This window comes from Etheostoma cragini, chromosome 16 (genome assembly GCF_013103735.1).
Source record: "Etheostoma cragini isolate CJK2018 chromosome 16, CSU_Ecrag_1.0, whole genome shotgun sequence".
Classification (NCBI taxonomy): Eukaryota; Metazoa; Chordata; class Actinopteri; order Perciformes; family Percidae; genus Etheostoma; species Etheostoma cragini.
The window spans coordinates 369,912-388,746 of NC_048422.1; the positions used below are offsets into that span (position 1 = coordinate 369,912).

Sequence of the window (18,835 nt, forward strand, 5' to 3'; positions counted from 1 at the left end):
TCTTTTTGATCAATGTTGTAACATCCTAAACTATGTCTTTCTATCACGATTATAGCATACTATACTATGTCTTTTTTTTATCACTTTTATAACATACTATACTACGTCTTTTTTATCAGTGTTTTGACATACTGTACCATGACTTTCGTCACTTTATACTAACATACTCTACTTTCCTATACAATGACTTTTGTAATCATTTTTTTCACTAAAGACAGTATTTTGAGGACAGTACGATGAGGATGGGATTCGAACCCACGCGTGCAGAGCACAATGGATTAGCAGTCCATCGCCTTAACCACTCGGCCACCTCATCTTCTATACGTTGACTGTACCATTTTATTCACTTTCTGGACATACTATACGAGGACTTTTTAAATCAATTCTTCAACATACTGTACCATGAATGTTCTTAATCATTTTGTGACATACAACACTATGACATTTTTATGACTTTTCAACAAACTATACAATGGCTTTTTTGACACACTATACTATTAATCTATATGAAATAATATACTTTGACGTTTTCTACATGCTGTACAATATTTTTATCACTTTTCTTTCGACACATATGATCTTTTTCAAATTTTTATTGACATACTATGGAACTTCCTTTGTCATAACCTTTTCAACATACTACATTGTGACTTTTTATCACATTTTTTGATTTACTACATCAGGACTTTTATGACAAACTATACTATCATTTGTCACTTTTTTTTTAAACTTTTTCCGACATATTACATGATCTTCGTCCTTTGTCATACTTTTTGACATACTATACAATGTTGTTTTGGAATATTGATATTGTGACTTTTTTCAACATCCTACAGGCTACGATGACTTTTTTGACATTCCACATATTGCATTTCATGATTTTCTTGACTATACATATAAGTCTTTTACTTGGGATTTTTTCAACATAACATTTAACTTTTTTATAATTCATCAACATTTTATAGTCTTTATTTTTTCATGACCTTTTTCTAACATGCTATTCTATGAATTCATGATTTTTTCGACATCCTATATACACCGTGACTTCTCGATGATTTTTTGGACATATTATTTTCATTGCAGATTATTAATCAGAATAAGGGAGAAGTGATGTGAACAAATACAACACATTGTTGATCAAACATAGAAAGTACATGTAACCAGTACTGCAGTAATGCAGGGCCTGCTTCCTGAGCGGAGGAGTACACGTCCTGGATGGAGAGCAAGGTGGCACGATGTTTCCCTCTGCAGTCTCTTCCTGTCACCACTGACCAACTGACTGCCGCCAATCACAATCTTTTGAGATATTTTTGTTGTGTTTCAAATAAAATTGTGGCTTTGACTCCTTGTGTTGCCTCACAATATTATGTCAGCGTACCATTCAATGACGTTGCATGACCTTTTGTCATACAAGACTAGGACTTTATAATAACACTTTGCAACCTAACCTATAAGGGGTTTATTTCCAAAATATGTAAAAGAAAAAACACAGCATCATGTGAATACTGCATGTACCTCTGACACTGACACAGCTGGGAACTCTACAGGCACGTCCGAAGCACTCAGAAAGGTTTCCTTTGTGGTAGTGACGTTAGCAATAACAAGACAAAGGCAACGCTTCCACACAGAAAACTCTCCAGTGCAATCCCCTTTGATCGTTTTATCAAGGCTTTCCTCGTGATACATGTATGCAACAAAAGATGTGTCTCTTTCAGATGAATCTGAGGAGGGCCCATGGTGTGGGACTCTCACTGGTCTGGTCTTGGTCTCGACACACTCTGGTCTTGGTGATGACCTGGGTGAACAGTTGTGAGTCAGAGAGCTGGACGAGTCTGAAGAACAACTTCCTCTGATGACACATGATTTATATTTATAGCAAGCCACAAAAGAAATCGTTTTTTTATAAAACTGGTTACCAGGGTCACCCAATGATTAGAAATGATATTCCCATTGCAGTACTTGTACTACATTGATGCCAGATGAAACTTAATGAGGAATAACATTAATATCTGATGAAATCCAAATCTTTGTGCAACACCCCTGCTTAGAAATGTCCAATAGGTGGCATGATAGTACATGGTACACGCCAGAGGACACAATACATCATACACTCGATATATTTGTCTTTCTCTTAACTCTCAAAATGTCACATCACAAACCAAGTTGCCAAAAAATGCCACAAAGTCATAGCTTACACAATAGTGCAAAAGGATTTCAAATAAACATAATAAAATTATTGATTGTGCTAAAATAATCCACGTGTCACCTGCTGCTCCGACAGCAGAGGGCAGCAGAGATCAGTCTGCTCTTCATCCTGATTGGTCGGATCCAACCCTGGAGCGTGTTGATTCAGAAACACCTAACACTAAATATGGGCAGCCATTTATGGTGGAATATGTACTACCACATGGCACATTCACACAGGCTTGAGATCATGTTCGATCATGGGACCAGATGATGATGATGTCATCAAATCTGTCAAGACTCACTGAACACATCTGCAGGCCGAGCGAGCCGCGCTGCCTTTTAAACACAGCACTGGGGCGCCTCATCCCAGTGTGCACTGGGGCGCCTCATCCGAGTGTGCACTGGGGCCCCTCAGCACAGTGTGCACTGGGGCCCCTCATCCAGTAAGTACCTCCTGCAACTCAAAATGTACTAAGACCAGACTGTGAAAATACTCCATAACAAGTCTCGCTTTGGAAACATCACAGTATTTACTGTATGTAAATTTAGTCATAACAAAATGAACTTCAATATTAAAAGTAAATTTGGTCAATGCAGACAAATGGCCACTGTTAGTGTTATTCTATATTCTATCGATAGATAATCAGTATGTGTAATAATGTGTGAGCACATTTACTGCTGGAGATGTTTCTTCATGAGTCATCTGCTGATATGATATGATTTTATAATCCATTCACTTGGTTTTCTGAACATTGAAAATCAGTGATGAATAGCATCACTATCAGCCTCCTTTACAATGTTTGTTTTGTCAAAGATTATAAAAATAATTGATTCCTGTAAAGCCAAATTAAAAAGCTTTTCACTACTAACGCTGCCAGACAAATGCAGTGCAGTAAATGTACAACATGGCCCTCTGGCTTGTAGTGGAGTCCGAGTATCAAGGAGATTTTCTACTTTAGTAAAGTACAAGTTCAAAGGGAAATCCATGTGGTCTTTCTCAAAAACTACTAAAGATTTGGTCAGCAGAAACAAGAAGACGCCCAGAAGACAACAGGAAGGTCTGACAAGCAACAAGTTATTCCTAGCCTGAAAAAAAGACGGTAAAAGTAATAAAATAAAATCTACCGTCTGACTGGCTGTTGTCCGACACCTGGTCCACCCCAACCATCCTGCTGGTGGTCTTGGCTGTCTCTCTCTCTCTCTCCCTCTCTCTCTCTCTCTCTGTCTCTGAGCCTGTTGCGTGCCAGCGTGTCAGGCCCTTAATGCTCAGGTTGGGTTACACACACCTGTTAGTGATACAGGCTCATGAATACCTTGCTCTCCATGAATTATTAGCGAGCGTGCAGGTCGTAGCGAGCGTGAGCGTTGCTGCCGGCAGGTCATCAGTGTGGACGCCATGGACATCTCTGTCCTGCCCAACAACAATCACCCAGAGAAGTTCCTCCAGCTGGACGTGGGCATGCTGCCGGCGACACACGGCATGTTCCAGGTCGGGGCTCTGGTGTCCAGTCAGAGACACTGGCAGAACAGGGTCTACTCCCAGGTATGGAGCTCTCTCTCATCTCTCCGTGTGTTCTCCCCTTGTATCTGGTTCCTTCCAAATGATTCCAGTCCGCAGGGAAGATATTCTATCCGAGATCATCATGATGATCTGGAGCTGTGTGGGGAACAGGAGAACAGGACAGTGCGTGCATATTATCCAGTCTTCATATCCACAGGATGAAGTATCCTGTCTAACATTGGATCCAGGATCTTTGTAAAACACTACATGTGCATAGCTCTACAACCTGTACAACATACCGCAGCAGCTATCCTTGGGCCATGTAGTTTTGAGCTATGCTAATGTGTAGGTGCACAGCTGTAGAACTATGTTAAGACAATACTAAGATCACTTTCACATACTTTTCACACATGGCATGAATAAAGTATCGATCTGTCTGTCTGTCTGTCTGTCTGTCTGTCTGTCTATCTATCTATCTCCACCGGGGGCCTGTATCCCATGAGAGGGGCTCCCTTTGGGTTACGTGGCTCCACTGAGCCTAACATTACTACAGTCCTCAAGCTCTTATTACTGACTTCTAGTCTCTCAGTGCAAGCTCTATCTCCACAGAAGTGTAAAGATAGGCCTAGCTAAACCACAGATGCATTCTGGGATGGGAGAAAAACCGGGCTGTTTGCATTTCCACAAAACAATCACAATGGTCTTGGGCTCAGGACACAGCAACAGGGGCTGAAATAAGGGTCTCGGGAAGGAACGGGTTTGGTTGGTGGAACATTTGCACGCCGCAAAAGTAAAGCCGGATCCATGGTTAAACCACACTGGCCAATCCCAAAGCCCGGACTCTGGTGCACGTTCTTTGTTATTCGTAAGGGTTTAGGGTCGTCCCAATGTCCAATTTCCAAGGGCGTCAGGGTGAGAGTACACTCACCGAGCCCTTTCTGGGAGCTTGTAGAACAAGAGTTGGAATAAAGTTGGAATCATGCAGCCGTCTGCCGGGCCTCGGCCGTGTGGAAAGCTAGAAACTTAAAATGAAAATCCTCAAAATCGGTATGAGTCAGCAACATCTTTGTTGTTAAATGTCGCCGTGGTAACATGTGATCTGCTGAAGTGCTGTCCCAATCTGTCCTAATCCCATTTGTACCAATCTGAGCCCTTGTGGCCTCACACGCTCACTCAGAACCTGAGACCAGTTTCTTCTTTCGATTTATTTGATTTCGGGTGATGAATGATGAATTGATTGAGCGATTGAAGGAAACGCAGACCAGTAAAAAGCAGACATCATCATCATTTGTATTTGAGAGTTGTGGTTGAGTTCTATCCGTCTCCAGTGTCTCCAGTGTCTTCTCTTTGTCTGGGGAAAGAGTTGAAGGTAGATGTGGTGAGAAATCAATCGGCTGTCTCGTTGTCTCCGCAGAGGGAGCAAAGGGTGAAGACTGAGAGCTGGTCTCCTCCGTCCCCAGAGGGCCCTCGCGTGGTGTTTGAGGACAGATACCTGGAGAGGCACATCACCCCGCTCACTCTCAAGTCCAACGTCAAAAGGAACCCCCTGTACATGGACACGAGAGCCATGGAAGCAGCAGACCACAACAAGACCAAGCCTTCCTGGACTGTCAAGGAGTACGACACACAAACAGTCCACGGAAACCTGGCAGGCTACCTAAAGGTAAAGTGTGTGTGTTGTGGGGCGGGGGGGGGGGGAGCTGTGGGTGATTGACAGAATGAACGGCTGCAAAACAAGAAGACAGACAGGTGGACCGCGGACAGATGAAGGGAACACTGTGTAGACTCTCAGAGGGTTTGGTGGTGCGACACTACAAACCAGTTCCTATTGTGACGGCTGAGTCCCTCTTCAAGGCTCTCGGCATGTCCCTGGTTAAAGTAATGAATCCACGTGATACGCAGGTACACCCGGTGTGGGGATAACGTTACATAATGACAACTCAGGAACAACAACACAGGGGCTTGGCGTTCATTCTCAGTGAAAATTACATAATTAATGTGACTCCCTGAAAGAGGCCGGAAAGAAAAACTCAAAGGACGGAAGCAGAAACTACCGGAAGGGAGCCAGGTGAGGCTGACGCCGTGCTGTACATGGTAAAAAAAATGGATGGGGTGTCGCTCGGGGACGGGCGAGTATGAGTCCGGGAGGGGAGAATCCTATATACTCACTACAAGAACTAGACTGCACCACTGGGTACCACAGTACTCCAAGCATTTAACATATGGATTGTACATATTCCTAATACAGTTGTGTTTAATTAAATTGCCCCAAACGAGCTGGGAGCCTGGCCAGGCAGAGGTCCCGTGGAGGGGGGCTGGTTGGTTCCATGCCATGTGTAGTCCGTGACACATGGCACAGTGACGGGTTCTGCATCGGACCCCAAACAAATGAAGACTCCATCCACTCATCAGTACTTCTAACCTGATCCTAGTTTTTTTATGATATTGCAGACTATATGGAAACGATGATGATGAGAAACTGACTGAACTGTTCTGTCTACATGATGGCGAGCGTGAAGGGACGCATGGCTTATTACATATTTGTAGATGCTGATGTCTCAGAGTTCAACCGGTTTTCCTTTTCCTTTGCAGGAGGAAGAGAAGAGTCCTAGAGATCTGGACTTCTGGCTCGAGGATCTCTACACGCCAGGATTTGACTCTTTACTGAAGAAAAAAGAAGCAGAACACAAAAGGAGAAGACTTTGTAAAATCCTTTTTGCGATCCTTGTGTCTGTTAGCGCAGTACTTATCGTCATCGTAGTGCCAGTCGTGGTTCTCCACAAGAACAACTGATGGACGGGGACATGGTCCTGTCCTCAGAGAAGTAGAGGTGTGTCTGTGGTCGGGACCCGCTCTTAACCCTCTGGGCCCTGAGGCCAGTTTTACAGTTCGTTGTCCGTCTGGATTTATTTTATAATAACTTGGAAAACATCAACCCTGTTGTCTACAGTCAAGATATGAACATCAAACTGGGTTAGTAGAATATTTGGGTTGCAGTGAGGTCACCTGCATGTTAAAAATGGTTGTAGGACCTTAAAGACAAATAAATAAATAAAACGGAACATGAATCTTCCAGATAGGTATTGATATCACAGACAGAGAGCTAAAACCTCTAAAACACTTCTCATATGTCTTTGGAGTCACACTGTGAAGAAATAATCATCATAACTTATACAGATGAAAGAAAAAAAAATATATATATATATATATCTCCAAAACATGAAAATTATGATATCATGCAAATGCTGAATTAGGGTACTGGCACCCTAATTCAGGCGATGCCTACACCGTAACGTTTTACTCGTTATGCTACCCCCATGTGAGGGGGGGGGGGGGGGGGGGGGGGGGGGGGGGGGGGGGGGACTGATCCAGAGGCGGTAGGAAACATGGACATGGCATCCATGATGTCCCCAGCAGGTCTGGGCCACCGTGATGACACTAGAGAATCAGAAAGCTGTTAGACGTGTACGGACATGTTTGCAGATTCTTAAAGTTGTTAGATAATTATTCCATTAACTATTAGTTGTTAAACTATGAAGCCTTTTATAAAAGAAAAGTCTGTAATTGAAATGAATGCACGTGAAAGCCGTCCTCCAAACACACGGCTGAATCCATCTCCTATCTGACCACGTCCAGGATGCAGTTTGGATTTCTAGAAGGGGCACTAGGAGTTCCTGCATGGTTTTTGTCTGAAATGGTCGGCATCGCTCCGGGCTCCGCTAGCTGTCGGCCCCCCACCCCCCACTGCCACTTTTTGCCTCATGAGGGTGAAAAGCAGGAATTGGTGTGTCTCTATGAGTCTACTCATGGACATTCATACAGTCATCCCGTGCTGTAGTGGGGGGGGCGTCTTGATAATCCTGCCCAATGGCATCATGTCCTATCCTGCGCTGGGACACATTGATATGGGATAGAGGACTTATTGGACTTTAAGTTATCATTGCACCTACAGTAATGAAGTTTGTCCCGTACATCTCATCTGTGGTCTTTCCTGCATCCACCGTGTGGGATTTCATTTTTAGTTCTTTTATTTAACCCGTATTTAACCGGGAGTCCTTGAGATGAAATCTCTTTTCCGGGGGAGACCCGGCCGAGACAACACCCCAGAAAACAGTGGTCAGAATCCCCCAAAGACTAAAGGAACAGGTCACACGTGGCCGTTGCATTTTAACACGGCCTTGTTTGTGTGGGTTTATGTGTGTGTGTGTGTGTGTGCGCTCCAGTCGCGGGGGGGGGCAACTGAGCAGCAGCCTGTAGAGCTTTAAGTTAACCGTCTCGCCAGGAAATGAAGGAGGGAGACCTTCGGGGACAAACCCAGTCTCTGCTCGAGTCATCCGTAGTTATGTCATCTGACCTTTTCCCAGTGCTTTAAATGTATGCCCTTCCCATAAAAACAGTGGAGATGTTGAGCTTCATGCAGCAGATGAAGCACATTGTTCTAACCAGCCTTAAACATCCAGTACTGGAGCCGCCTCTCATCTTCACTAACTGTTACAATAAAGCAGAGACGTTAAATGGAACGGATTTCATTTGATTGATTTATTGCAATAAAAGATGTACAAAGTATTGGTAATCATAAATGTTAGAAACTTCTGGGACTGAACAGTACAGCGTATCAAAAAAGCAGTGCGTCAGCCGGCGGCTCGATTCCCTCCACACGCGTGTGAAAGCAGGTTGGATCTGCTTTACACGAAAATATAGAAATACACAACTCAAAAACCGGGAAAAATACACAATGCTAAAATCAAAAATGTGACAAAACAATGAAAAAAGGGCAACCTCTTCACCCCCCTCCCCCAAAATAATCTTTAAAATCATCTGGGAAAACAAACAAAACATGCAAATCGCAGACAACCAAAACCAAAATTTAGCAAAGACAAAGAAATTGTGGAGAAAATCCTGAACTCCAATAAATATATTTCTTCACTTTAAAGCTCGAGATAATTAGTCCTTCCTTTAATGTATGCCATCAGACTCGAGAGTGTATTTACAGGTTGGTTTATGATTGATCAGCATCATGGTGACACATGACAGATTAGGACTACGGGGGGGGGGGGGCGGCGGCTTTGGCAAAAATACAGACAATAATTAGGAGACATGGGGGGGGGGGGGGGGGGTACAGTTCAGTGGAACACATTGTTGTAGAGTATATATCGGAGATGAATGAAGACACAACAACACCAGTATTTGGTAGTAAAATGTCGACAGGAGGTCTTTCAGTTTCATTTAATGTAACATCGAAGACAAAGATCCCCTTCAGCTCACACAAATACATTTATATATTTATAAGTATATACGGTATGTGTGTGTATACGTATAGGCATAGATATAGTCTTTAATATACAAATATAGAGAAACCCGTGTTCTTGTTTGTAATGTTGGAACAGAGAGTGAATTAAAGACACGCTTTGTTATAGTGCACAGCAGCGTCCCCTAATGTCCCCGTCCCCTCCCAGCTCCCAACATCTGGGAAGTCGTTGCTGTCCCAAATGCGTACTACGAACAAAGTTGACCTTCGACCAATACATGGTTATGGCAGTTTACTCCACAAGGTCGCGCTGGGGCCGCGCCAGGACAACACAAGGTGAAGCTGCAGCGATGTAGTGTTGCACTTTCATAGAAACAGATTGAAAAATGGACAAAGTCAAAGCAGCAGAGGTAGAGAGATCCGACTTTAAGTCCCTAGTTCGGGTCGACTATACATTTTTACATTTTTAGAGTGTAAACAAGCAACAGAACATCGCTGTACACACCAAGGGCAAAATAGAATTTGGTCTAATTGGATCAGACAGGCTCTCAGCCTGTTGGTCAAATGGGCTTCTACCTGAATACGGGGGGGGGGTATGAGAGGGGGAGGGGGGGGCAGCCTAGCTAGCACAATGCATGTCCCTTGATAACCCTCTTATCAACTCTGGTCTGGTTGGGTCGACCCCATTTTGGACTATTCTTATGCAACGTGAAACATGAGGACGTGTTCAGGAAGGTTTTCATGGTGTGACGTGAGCGGGGGGGGGGGGGGGGGGGGGGGGGGGGGGGGGGGGGGGGGGGGGGGGCGCTGTTGTGTGCTATAACTGAACAGGGATCGTCTTGGACTTCGCCTTCAACCAAAGGGTGCTCAGCCAGTACACGCCGTTTACACACTGGAAAAGTACTTATGCTATATTTAATCTACACATGCATGAGTGTGTACACAGTCAGTTTGTATGTACTGATGCATATATTCACACTCATTACAACTTCTCCACACACACACACACACACACACACACGTTTGTACAGTATGTAAATAGAGTCCTGGCCTACACATTGTGCAGGTGATGGAGGATGAAAGCAGCTGGATGAATGCTAACGGCACAATGAAGCGGACACACAGTACCCTGCAGGCTGCAGGAGACGGTTCCTAGACCGGGAGCCAGACAAAGGGGTAGTGTTCATTATTATACAGTACATTCAACTAAGCTAAGCATGGTGGGCCAACCCTCTTTGACACCGCGTACAGTACAGAGGGCTGAGCACAGGAGAACGAGCTCAATGCTGAAACCGCCCGTTTCAAAGTACATGAGGAATAAAGAGAACCCTGTTTGACTCCGTTAGTCTAGTGGCAGTTAACTGCTTCAGCAGGCGGTGAAACATGGCTACTCACTTTGTCCTGTGCCCTTATTGTGTAATAAACTGCAGTTAGCGTGATGCTACTTATACCACGGACTCTTGTGTTTTCATTCACCTGACATTTTTCAGGGCAGTGCACTAAAACAGAACACCGCTTAATCCAACCAGGTGTGTTCAGACTCCTTCCACTTATCCACTATTAGCATGATTACCCCCCCTCACGCTGAAAATGGAACTCCCTTCAATGAGTTGATGCCTAATTCTGGGCGGCCCTGGGGTGGATTCCCATTTTTTGTATGAAATGGTGGAGCTTTTAAAATCCCCCTGCATTCAGTCCCAACACACCTTTAGAAGAAATGCAACTTAATGAGCAGCTGTTTAGCCACAGCAGACGAGATCCAGCCGAGAGGTCTGAAGACCACCCCCGCCCTCCAGACAAGTCCATATTCACTACGACCGCGGTCCAACAGGACTACATTAGACCTATTTAGAACATGAGTGTGGAAAATGGTGAAGTGGTCCATGCTGTCCACGGCTTTGTTTGGTACCCTTAAGCCAGAGCCTTACATGAACGGGGGCGAGGAGTTCCTTCACATGGACTTTTATTCCACATGCTTACACAAGCGCATCTGCATAGAGGTCTGTCTCCACTCAGCCCCAACACTAATGTCACATTCTTCCTGCCAGCAAGTCTTTCAGCGTAAAGCTTGTGTCCTTCGCTCTCTGTCCATCTAGGCTGCGTAGGGATGGAGACCAGAAGACTACCAAGCAGCCAGTCTACGGGCCCCGGACTCTACTTCCCCAGCAACATGCAGGCTACAGTAAGCAGCGGAACAGACTGATGCACGAGGACTATGGGAAGGAAAACCAAGATTACAGAACATGGAACCAATGGATTGCTCTCTGAATTTACCCAGAAACCATCCAGCCAGTATGGCTTATAAGAGAGGAGGAACTCTTGACAATCGTTAGTTCTAGCATTAAGGCAAGGTTTCAGCTAGCTTGGTGGGTGGAGCAGTTTCTCTTCAGGGGAAGAACGGGACATGTGGACACAGAAACACAACTGGTGTTGAAAGTTAAAACTTCATGTAGTCATCAGCAGCTACATGGGACAAGGCTAACGGAAAACTAGCTTCACATCTTTCTAACAAAACAAGAACCGTAAAAAGACTCCTAGGCTAAAAACAGAATGGGTCTTGTGTGACGTAGCGGAGGGTATCGTAAATATTCAACAGCTTAAAAAAGGAAGACTCAAAAGAGAATACAAAATAAAAAGGCAACGGGCCAAAATGAACATATGGATTAGGGTAAAAGAGAAAGAAATGACAGAGAAGGTCTTCATGCAATCAAGTGGACCCCCTTCATTAAATACAAGCAATCCACTCGAATAAATACAATGCTCCATCTAAGAAGGAATTACATTTCAACTCAATAAAGCTATTATCCACTAATATAATAGGTAATATTGTCAATCTGGATAGAGATTATAATTATTTTATCTGATTCAACTGGAAGGCACATCCATAAGGCTTTAGAAGGTGTTGCAAAGCATTCTGCATGGTTCTCTCCCAACATCTAAGAATAACAGGGTGATTATTGCATCACGAACAAAACAACTTAACAAGTATGACATCAGGATATTCCATATCATGAGAACAACGTGAACATGGTGCACGACTGCTTTGGAGCCTGAGAGAAATCAACTTTGACAAAAATGAAAGTTTCATGAGGAAATTAGAAGAAACTAGAGCTACAAGAGCAGAGGCCAGACATCTTGGAATAAATGGAGAGAAGGGAGCAGAGAGGGCCACCCTGACGTTCCTCCATCACCTCTAGGGCTTCTAACTTCTCCACTATTCTCACTTCCTTCATCTTTATTCATATTAGCGGCATGGTTTCCACCAGCGTCTCTGGAGTGTGTGTGGTGCACCGGTAGCTCGGCCTGGTCCTGGGATGTGGATGTGCTCTGCTCCACAGGCAGAAGTGGGTGTGAGACTTTAGAAAAGGTGGATTTTGTTGTTCTCCGTGTGTGTTTAAGAGTAGAAGGTGAGGACACTCTGGTGGTTTCCACGCACCAGGAGGATGGGAGGCAGGTCCTGGGACAAGGCCTCCAGCCAGGCCATGTACAGAGCGCTGGACACGGCGCCCTTCCTGGCCAGCGGAAGACTCCTGCACACAGGGACACAGGGAGACAGGGACACAGGGACACAGGACAGCATCAGCAGGCTGCTTCTCTTTGACTTTACTGATACCTCCCAGAACTGCAGTACCCATACACTAATCCTTCTTTCTTTTAACATTGACATGCTAGCAATAGTCTTCCAGAGCCAGACCTTCCTCCCCAGAAGGTCCTTTTTGTAAATGTATCTGCATTTATCTGCAGATATCGGATTATTTTGTAGAGAATAGCCAGAATGTTGTCTGGACACACACAGAGGGGGAGAGAGACAGAGCGAGAGAGAGAGACACAGACAGAGAGAGACAGACAGACAGAGAGAGACAGAGAGACAGACAGACAGAGAGAGACAGACGGACAGAGAGAGACAGACAGACAGAGAGACAGACAGACAGAGAGAGACAGAGAGACAGACAGACAGAGAGACAGACAGAGAGAGACAAAGAGACAGACAGACAGAGAGGCTGACAGACAGAGAGACAGACAGACAGAGACAGACAGACAGAGAGACAGACAGACAGAGAGACAGACAGAGACAGACAGACAGACAGAGAGACAGACAAAGCGAGCAGCAGCTTACATGACGATGAGGTTGGCTGTGCTTGAGTGCTCCTTCAGAAGCTCGTTGAGCCTGATCTGGCGATTAGTCTGAGGAGCCAAACGGACACAGAGAGGTTCAGACATTGTCCCGAGCCAGCCCTGTGTTCACAGAGCTCAGGGGTGTTAGAGCGATAGAGGACACGGGGGGTTCCTGACCTTGGCGCGGTACAGCTCCAGCTCGTTGTCGGTGATCCTCCAGGGCTCGCTGTCCTTCAGCGTCTCCGCAGCGTCCTGCTCCATGTCGTCTTCCTTCAGTCGATACGGCTCGATCATCTCCTCAAAGGCCGACACGCTGCACAAGGACAACAGCTCCGGGGTTAACCCCATGCCATGCTAAAGGCTTAAGACCCAGACCCAGACCTTAAACACCACCTAGACCCAGACCTTAAACACCACCTAGACCCAGACCTTAAACACCACCCAGACCCAGACCTTAAACACAACACCACCCAGACCTTAAACACCACCTAGACCCAGACCTTAAACACCACCTAGACCCAGACCTTAAACACCACCTAGACCCAGACCTTAAACACCACCTAGACCCAGACCTTAAACACCACCTAGACAGCACCGCAAAGACTCATCCGTTACATTTATAATAAACTGTTTGCATAATCCAGCCATCGTTACTTATTGGTCATTTTTATGAAAAGAAAGTTACTTGAGTGATGTCAGCTTGTTAAATGTGAATAACTTCTAGTTTCTTCTCACCTCTGGGACACCTAACTGAATATCTTTGAGTTGGGGACAAAGCGAGACATTTGAGGAAATCATCTTGGGCTTTTTGGGAAGCACTGATCCAAAAAGCCCCCAGTGTGACGGGGGTTTGGGTCCCGATCTCCTCTCCTACACAAGCATGTTTTAAAATGTTCTTCTTGGACACATCTCCAAAAGGGAAAGCCACTTTGTAATTACGTGTAATGCTCCTTTAAGTTGGAGCCCACTGTTATGGACCTGCATGGCCTAAAGCCAAGGCAGTCCTACGGCTACATGGACGTTTAAAGCAAAGTGAAATATGATGATGTAATGTGTTCACCCAGACACATGGGGGGGGCAGAGGGCCAGTCTGGCCACAGCCTCATCTACCTTTCATTTCCTCAGCGTGCTGACACGCTGTGGGTCTACCGGAGGAGGGAGGACAAAACGCAGCTAAAGTTTAATGAGTGAACCTTTCTCTGCTCTCTGCGGAGCTCGTGTAGAGCTGTTTGTGGGCGGAACCTCGAGGGGAGGGGCTAGACGGAACGCCTGCCGTTATTGGCCGATCCGGACGGAGCTGATAACAGAGGAACGGAAATGGGACTGGGCTGGTACTTACTGCTCCTTCTTAGGCTTGGTGTTGATGTCTCCCAACACGTTGATGTCCGAGAAGTCGATCCTGAACTTGCTGAGCAGAGTGGCCATCCTGCACACAAAAACACAAAACAAGGAGCTTTGGGAGAAATACGAAAATCCAGCTGCAAGACTTTACCAATCCAGAGATCAGAGCACCGAGGCATGCCCAAGGCAGGGAAGCGGCTTTAAATAGCTCGGTTTGGACATGTTCCTGGGAGGGAGGAGGCAGGTGGGCCAGGCTGCACTGGGAGTCATTTCCTTTGGCTTCCACTACAAAGAAAGCTGAGTGCCTGAATGCATCATCTGTCATGTGGAGAGCTTTAAAGCACTGTCAAAACTCAATAATCAATATTTTCCATTAACAGTGTGTAATGTGAAAAACGTCACTCAAAGCAATGAACCCAAAGAGCTTTAGAAAACCTGCAGTTCATTTTTTGGTTTTATGACCAAAATAGTCCAAAAATATGTTTTCTTTTTCCATTTAGAATAAAAACTATTGGACATGAGTTCTTCAGAGGTAAATACCACTGAAGAAGTTCAAAGTTCAAACACACGAGCACCTGTACGATCCCCAAAATGAGGGGCAAAAATAAAAAACATACAGTATATCATGGTGCCTATTGGTAAAACAACGGTGGAGTGGGAATCCATTGGGGTTGGTCGGGGGGGCACTGAAGGTCAGATATGGGTGGAATGGCCCCGTTGGACTTTTATAGTGAACACACTCAAAGGAGCTTCAAAGAGCACACACACACACACACACAGACACACACACACGACTGTACTGCACACACAGATAAAAGGCTCGGCTCTAGCACCTCGCTAATTTGATCCAACAAAAGGAGGTAGGAGGCAGCTGTTGGAGACAATGAGGGGGGGGGGGGGGGCAGTATGAGCAGCAGATGCCTTTGTGTGGATTCTGTCGTGAAGGTTTATGCAGATATAAATAATACTGGAAATATTACATCCCATTACATCCAAGAACAGTTCCAGATTTTGTGAAGGCGGCTTCTTTGCTTCTTTCCAGGGAGTCAGACGAGAATATGGATATCAATGTTGTGTTTGAAGTGCAGTGCTGGAGCCTGGAATGGTTAGCCTAGCTTAGCATGCAGATTGGAAGCGGGGGAAGTGCCTACAGGGTTCTTTTCTTCCAACGAGAGTCCCAGAATGATGGCAGCAATAATGTAGGGGCCACTAGTTTCAGTGATGACAGAATCTCTAAACTGAGAATTTAAAAAGCTGTAAGACAGACTCCATAGCGCTCTACGTTGAGTCAGTGCTAGAAGCTGACTGGACATTAGAAAATATGACTGAAATATGAGTGAAGTCTAAGTTTCCCACCAAGCCGCCCCACCAACTGGAGTGGTGACCACACAACGCAGCATTGAGAGATGGTGGATGTGAGGTCACTAGTTCCTGGTGAAGATGGTCAGGTTTGGCACCACCGTGAGTTTATAGAGCCAAAAAAAACAGTACTCACCAGTGGCAACGAAGTACATCTACCCCAGTACTGTACTCAGTCCAAATGTTGAGGTACGTGTACTTTCTTTTCATGCCACTTTCTACTTCTACTCTGCTACATTTCAGAGAGAAATATTCTACTTTTTAGTCAACTGCATTCATCTGTTAGAGCTTTAGTTACTAGTTACCTTAGTTCCTAGTTACTTTAGTTACTCCACTACATTCATCTGACAGCTTTAGTTCCTAGTTCCTTTAGTTCCTAGTTCCTTTAGTTCCTAGTTGCTTTCAACAATAAGACTCCTGCACACTAACCACATGTAGTTTATAATCTGATGTCTTATTATAGAGTAACCTAGAAACAATATAAGGGCTCCAGGTCCAGCTGAGATGATGAGACCATGAAACACACAGCTGCTTGGATCCTTCACTCTTTCTAACATCTTCTAATACTCTAACTACATTCTCCTGATGATACTTACACACTTTTACTTTTGAATGCAGGACTCTTACTGCAGTAATCGGAATACTTCTTCCATCCCTGGTGCTCACTAACCCAGCCTGGTAACCCACGGAAACATTGGGTGGATGGATACACTGTTGGTAAAAAAAGACTGCCCCTAAAACTACAACGCAATACCTTGACATGTCGAGTCATTGACAGACTAAAAGCATGACACAGCATGATAATCAGTGAGCTGGTAGGTATATTGTTTCGAATTTGTTTCAGTCTTCATGCCAAGCTAAGCCACCCACGCCCTGACTTCAGCCCCCCCCCCAGACATGCCATTGATATCCTGGCTGTAGCAAAAGAAAGCTATTTCTGAAAAGGTTGAACTTCTCCTTTGAGACCATAGAAAGGTAATGTCTGAAGACACTGAAATAGAGTGGTTGTCCTCTCATCATGTCTTCATTTCTCTTTGGGTAATTAACAGAGATGGGACCTTCCCACAATAACAAGGAAATGAGCCCTGCTGGCCACACTCTTGTGGTTCTGATGAAGACCTGATCCGGGGGGAATACAACCACAAAGCAGACAGGATGTTCCCAAACAGCTGGCTCCACGGTTCCAAGGACCACACTTTATACTTATGGTTTCTGGGTTTTCACCAATTCCCACAATCACTTTAAACATTTTAGATTGCATTTAAAGTTCAGAGTGATGTCAGTTCACGTTTGGTTGCCTTTACCTTTTTGTCTAAGTGGACATACAACGTGCATATGATGGTCATAATATAATACAAATTTAAAGGAGAAATGTCCACAGAAATAACTTGACTCCTTAACTCCTTGAACACCACAGGACACTTTTCAAAGCAGAACTACATATTCAGGGTGATACTATATCATTTTAATGAAGTGCAGGTGGATAAGCCCGTTTGTGATTGGTCCCTGCACATCTGGGATGGAAGCAGGATAGATAAATGGCCAGGTTACAGATCAGGCTGGGTTAACCCTGTCTAGTTTGTTGGCTTACTTTGGAGCTTTTTTTTAACATAATGGTGAGGCGCATTCAGGGACAGTTGGGATTTTGATAATCTGAAAAAGAATTCAATTTTTTCAGCTTCTTACTAGGGTTGGTGTTTTTTCTTTGGCAGACTTTTAAAGAAAACATGCTTTGTCTAACCTGCTGGCAGGTTTTGGGGTTAGGAGGGTTAATAGTTACAAAAATCTAACTGCTATAAAAGTTTGAACACTTTTCATAAAGAGAGGAATCCGCAATGTTATGCAGTAATAAGCGCTGACTAATCAGTGTCCAACAGTATGCGCCAAGGACATCAACCAAAATGTCACTTTGGAATGGCTAATTCCAAATTCCAAGTCCGTGGTGATGGACATGAACGGCATGTTGTCCCTTCACAAGACACTGGGGCTTAGAATCTCGAGTGCCTCTCAGTCAGGTTGGGGATCAATATATCAGCTTCTTATGGCAAACATGTGAAATGTGCAAAGTGGCTGGCGTCAACAGAACACAGTGTCAGTGAGTCAGCAGCAGCTGGGGGGGGGGGGGGACAGAGAGAGAGAGAGAGAGAGAGAGAGAGAGAGAGAGAGAGAGAGAGAGAGAGAGAGAGAGAGAGAGAGAGAGAGAGTTGCTGAAGGAGAGCACACGGCCACTAACCTACAAACAGAGCACTAAGAACCAGGAAAAAGCGTTTCAACTATTATTATTTTTTAACTATTGGCATTATTATTTGCCAATTATTATTTTTGTCTTCTATTTTTCTTTTAAATGTTACTTTATCTACTAGGATTCCAATGGAATCACTTTTTGCTGGAGTCGTTGGGAAAATGTGGTTTTAAAATCTGATCATCGGTTCCGATTTTAACAAGCCCGAGTGTTGGTTTCCGTTGCGACCACTGTACTTCCAGGAGCTTGTTGTGTTACAGCGATGGAGCACAGGAAGCGGTGCTGTACAGTGTTGCAGAAAAAGCAAAAACTGTACAAAAAACTGAATCAAAATCAAATCCTCTTATCTGTGAAATAAGCATGTGACCAGTTTCTACTCCATCCCTCAAAAGAACCGGAATCAAACGGAAGAATCGGAATCCGAATTATAAAAATGTATACGAGGCCCAACGCTATTCTCTACTCGTGTTAGTTAACCTTTGAGTTTGACATGTTGCATGAGAAGAACCTGAGGTACTTACGCTCGGCGGTCGTGATCGATTCTGTTGATCTTGCCTCCGATGAAGACCCGGATCTTGCAGTCCTTCCACCTTTTCTTGTTGGTCAGCAGGTAGGGGATGAGCAGGGTCAGACCTGGACACGAGACATGTCATGTCATGTCAGAAACATTGGCGTCAGTGTCGGTGTTGCCAAATGTCTCCGTTTGGAGACTGAAACACAACCTGCAGATTTATAACCAACACGGGTCAGAAGGGTTCCTAATGTCTCGGGGTTAGGGGCTCGGACACACCAGAGCAGGGGGAATGAGAGGGGGGAACAACAGAGCAGGGGGAATGAGAGG

At 44.8% G+C, this 18,835-nt stretch overlaps 2 protein-coding genes, 1 long non-coding RNA gene and 1 other non-coding gene across 5 annotated transcripts in view; 2 read left to right on the forward strand and 2 right to left on the reverse strand.

Annotated features, from left to right (window-relative positions):
* Positions 1–234: 234 nt before the first annotated feature.
* On the reverse strand, positions 235–316 carry trnas-gcu. Its single transcript has one exon. It is a non-coding gene; the product is annotated as a tRNA-Ser (tRNA).
* A 3,267-nt stretch (positions 317–3,583) lies between these two features.
* Positions 3,584–6,490, forward strand: LOC117959689 (major intrinsically disordered NOTCH2-binding receptor 1-like). Its single transcript, XM_034896966.1, has 3 exons — positions 3,584–3,871; positions 5,103–5,356; positions 6,295–6,490. Exons 1-3 carry the CDS (start codon positions 3,584–3,586, stop codon positions 6,479–6,481), a joined length of 729 nt encoding a protein of 242 aa, XP_034752857.1. The 3' UTR covers positions 6,482–6,490.
* A 3,267-nt stretch (positions 6,491–9,757) lies between these two features.
* The window catches only part of LOC117959446, a 9,366-nt gene continuing 288 nt past the window's right edge, over positions 9,758–18,835 (forward strand). Inside the window, exons 1-2 of the long non-coding RNA XR_004659936.1 lie at positions 9,758–10,060; positions 13,932–13,934. This is a non-coding gene — a long non-coding RNA (uncharacterized LOC117959446). The remainder of the gene's footprint in view (positions 10,061–13,931; positions 13,935–18,835) is intronic.
* slc12a2 (solute carrier family 12 member 2) overlaps positions 10,952–18,835 on the reverse strand; it is a 52,908-nt gene continuing 45,024 nt past the window's right edge. The window contains exons 23-27 of one of the 2 annotated variants that reach the window (XM_034896593.1): positions 18,516–18,627; positions 14,392–14,478; positions 13,230–13,365; positions 13,054–13,121; positions 10,952–12,466 (exon numbers count right to left, since the gene is read on the reverse strand). In XM_034896593.1, coding sequence (XP_034752484.1) covers positions 12,331–12,466; positions 13,054–13,121; positions 13,230–13,365; positions 14,392–14,478; positions 18,516–18,627 — 539 coding nt within the window. In that variant the 3' untranslated portion in view covers positions 10,952–12,330. The remainder of the gene's footprint in view (positions 12,467–13,053; positions 13,122–13,229; positions 13,366–14,391; positions 14,479–18,515; positions 18,628–18,835) is intronic. The other variant, XM_034896594.1, reaches the window with a different exon arrangement.

Bases quoted from the DNA above. Each gene is read 5' to 3' on its own strand.
- LOC117959689 (XM_034896966.1), top strand. From the start codon at position 3,584: ATGGACATCTCTGTCCTGCCCAACAACAATCACCCAGAGAAGTTCCTC. The intron at 3,872-5,102 runs GTGCGTGCATAT...TTGTCTCCGCAG, and splicing joins GGGAACAGGAGAACAGGACA to AGGGAGCAAAGGGTGAAGAC. The intron at 5,357-6,294 runs GTGTGTGTGTTG...GGAAGAGAAGAG, and splicing joins GCAGGCTACCTAAAGGTAAA to TCCTAGAGATCTGGACTTCT.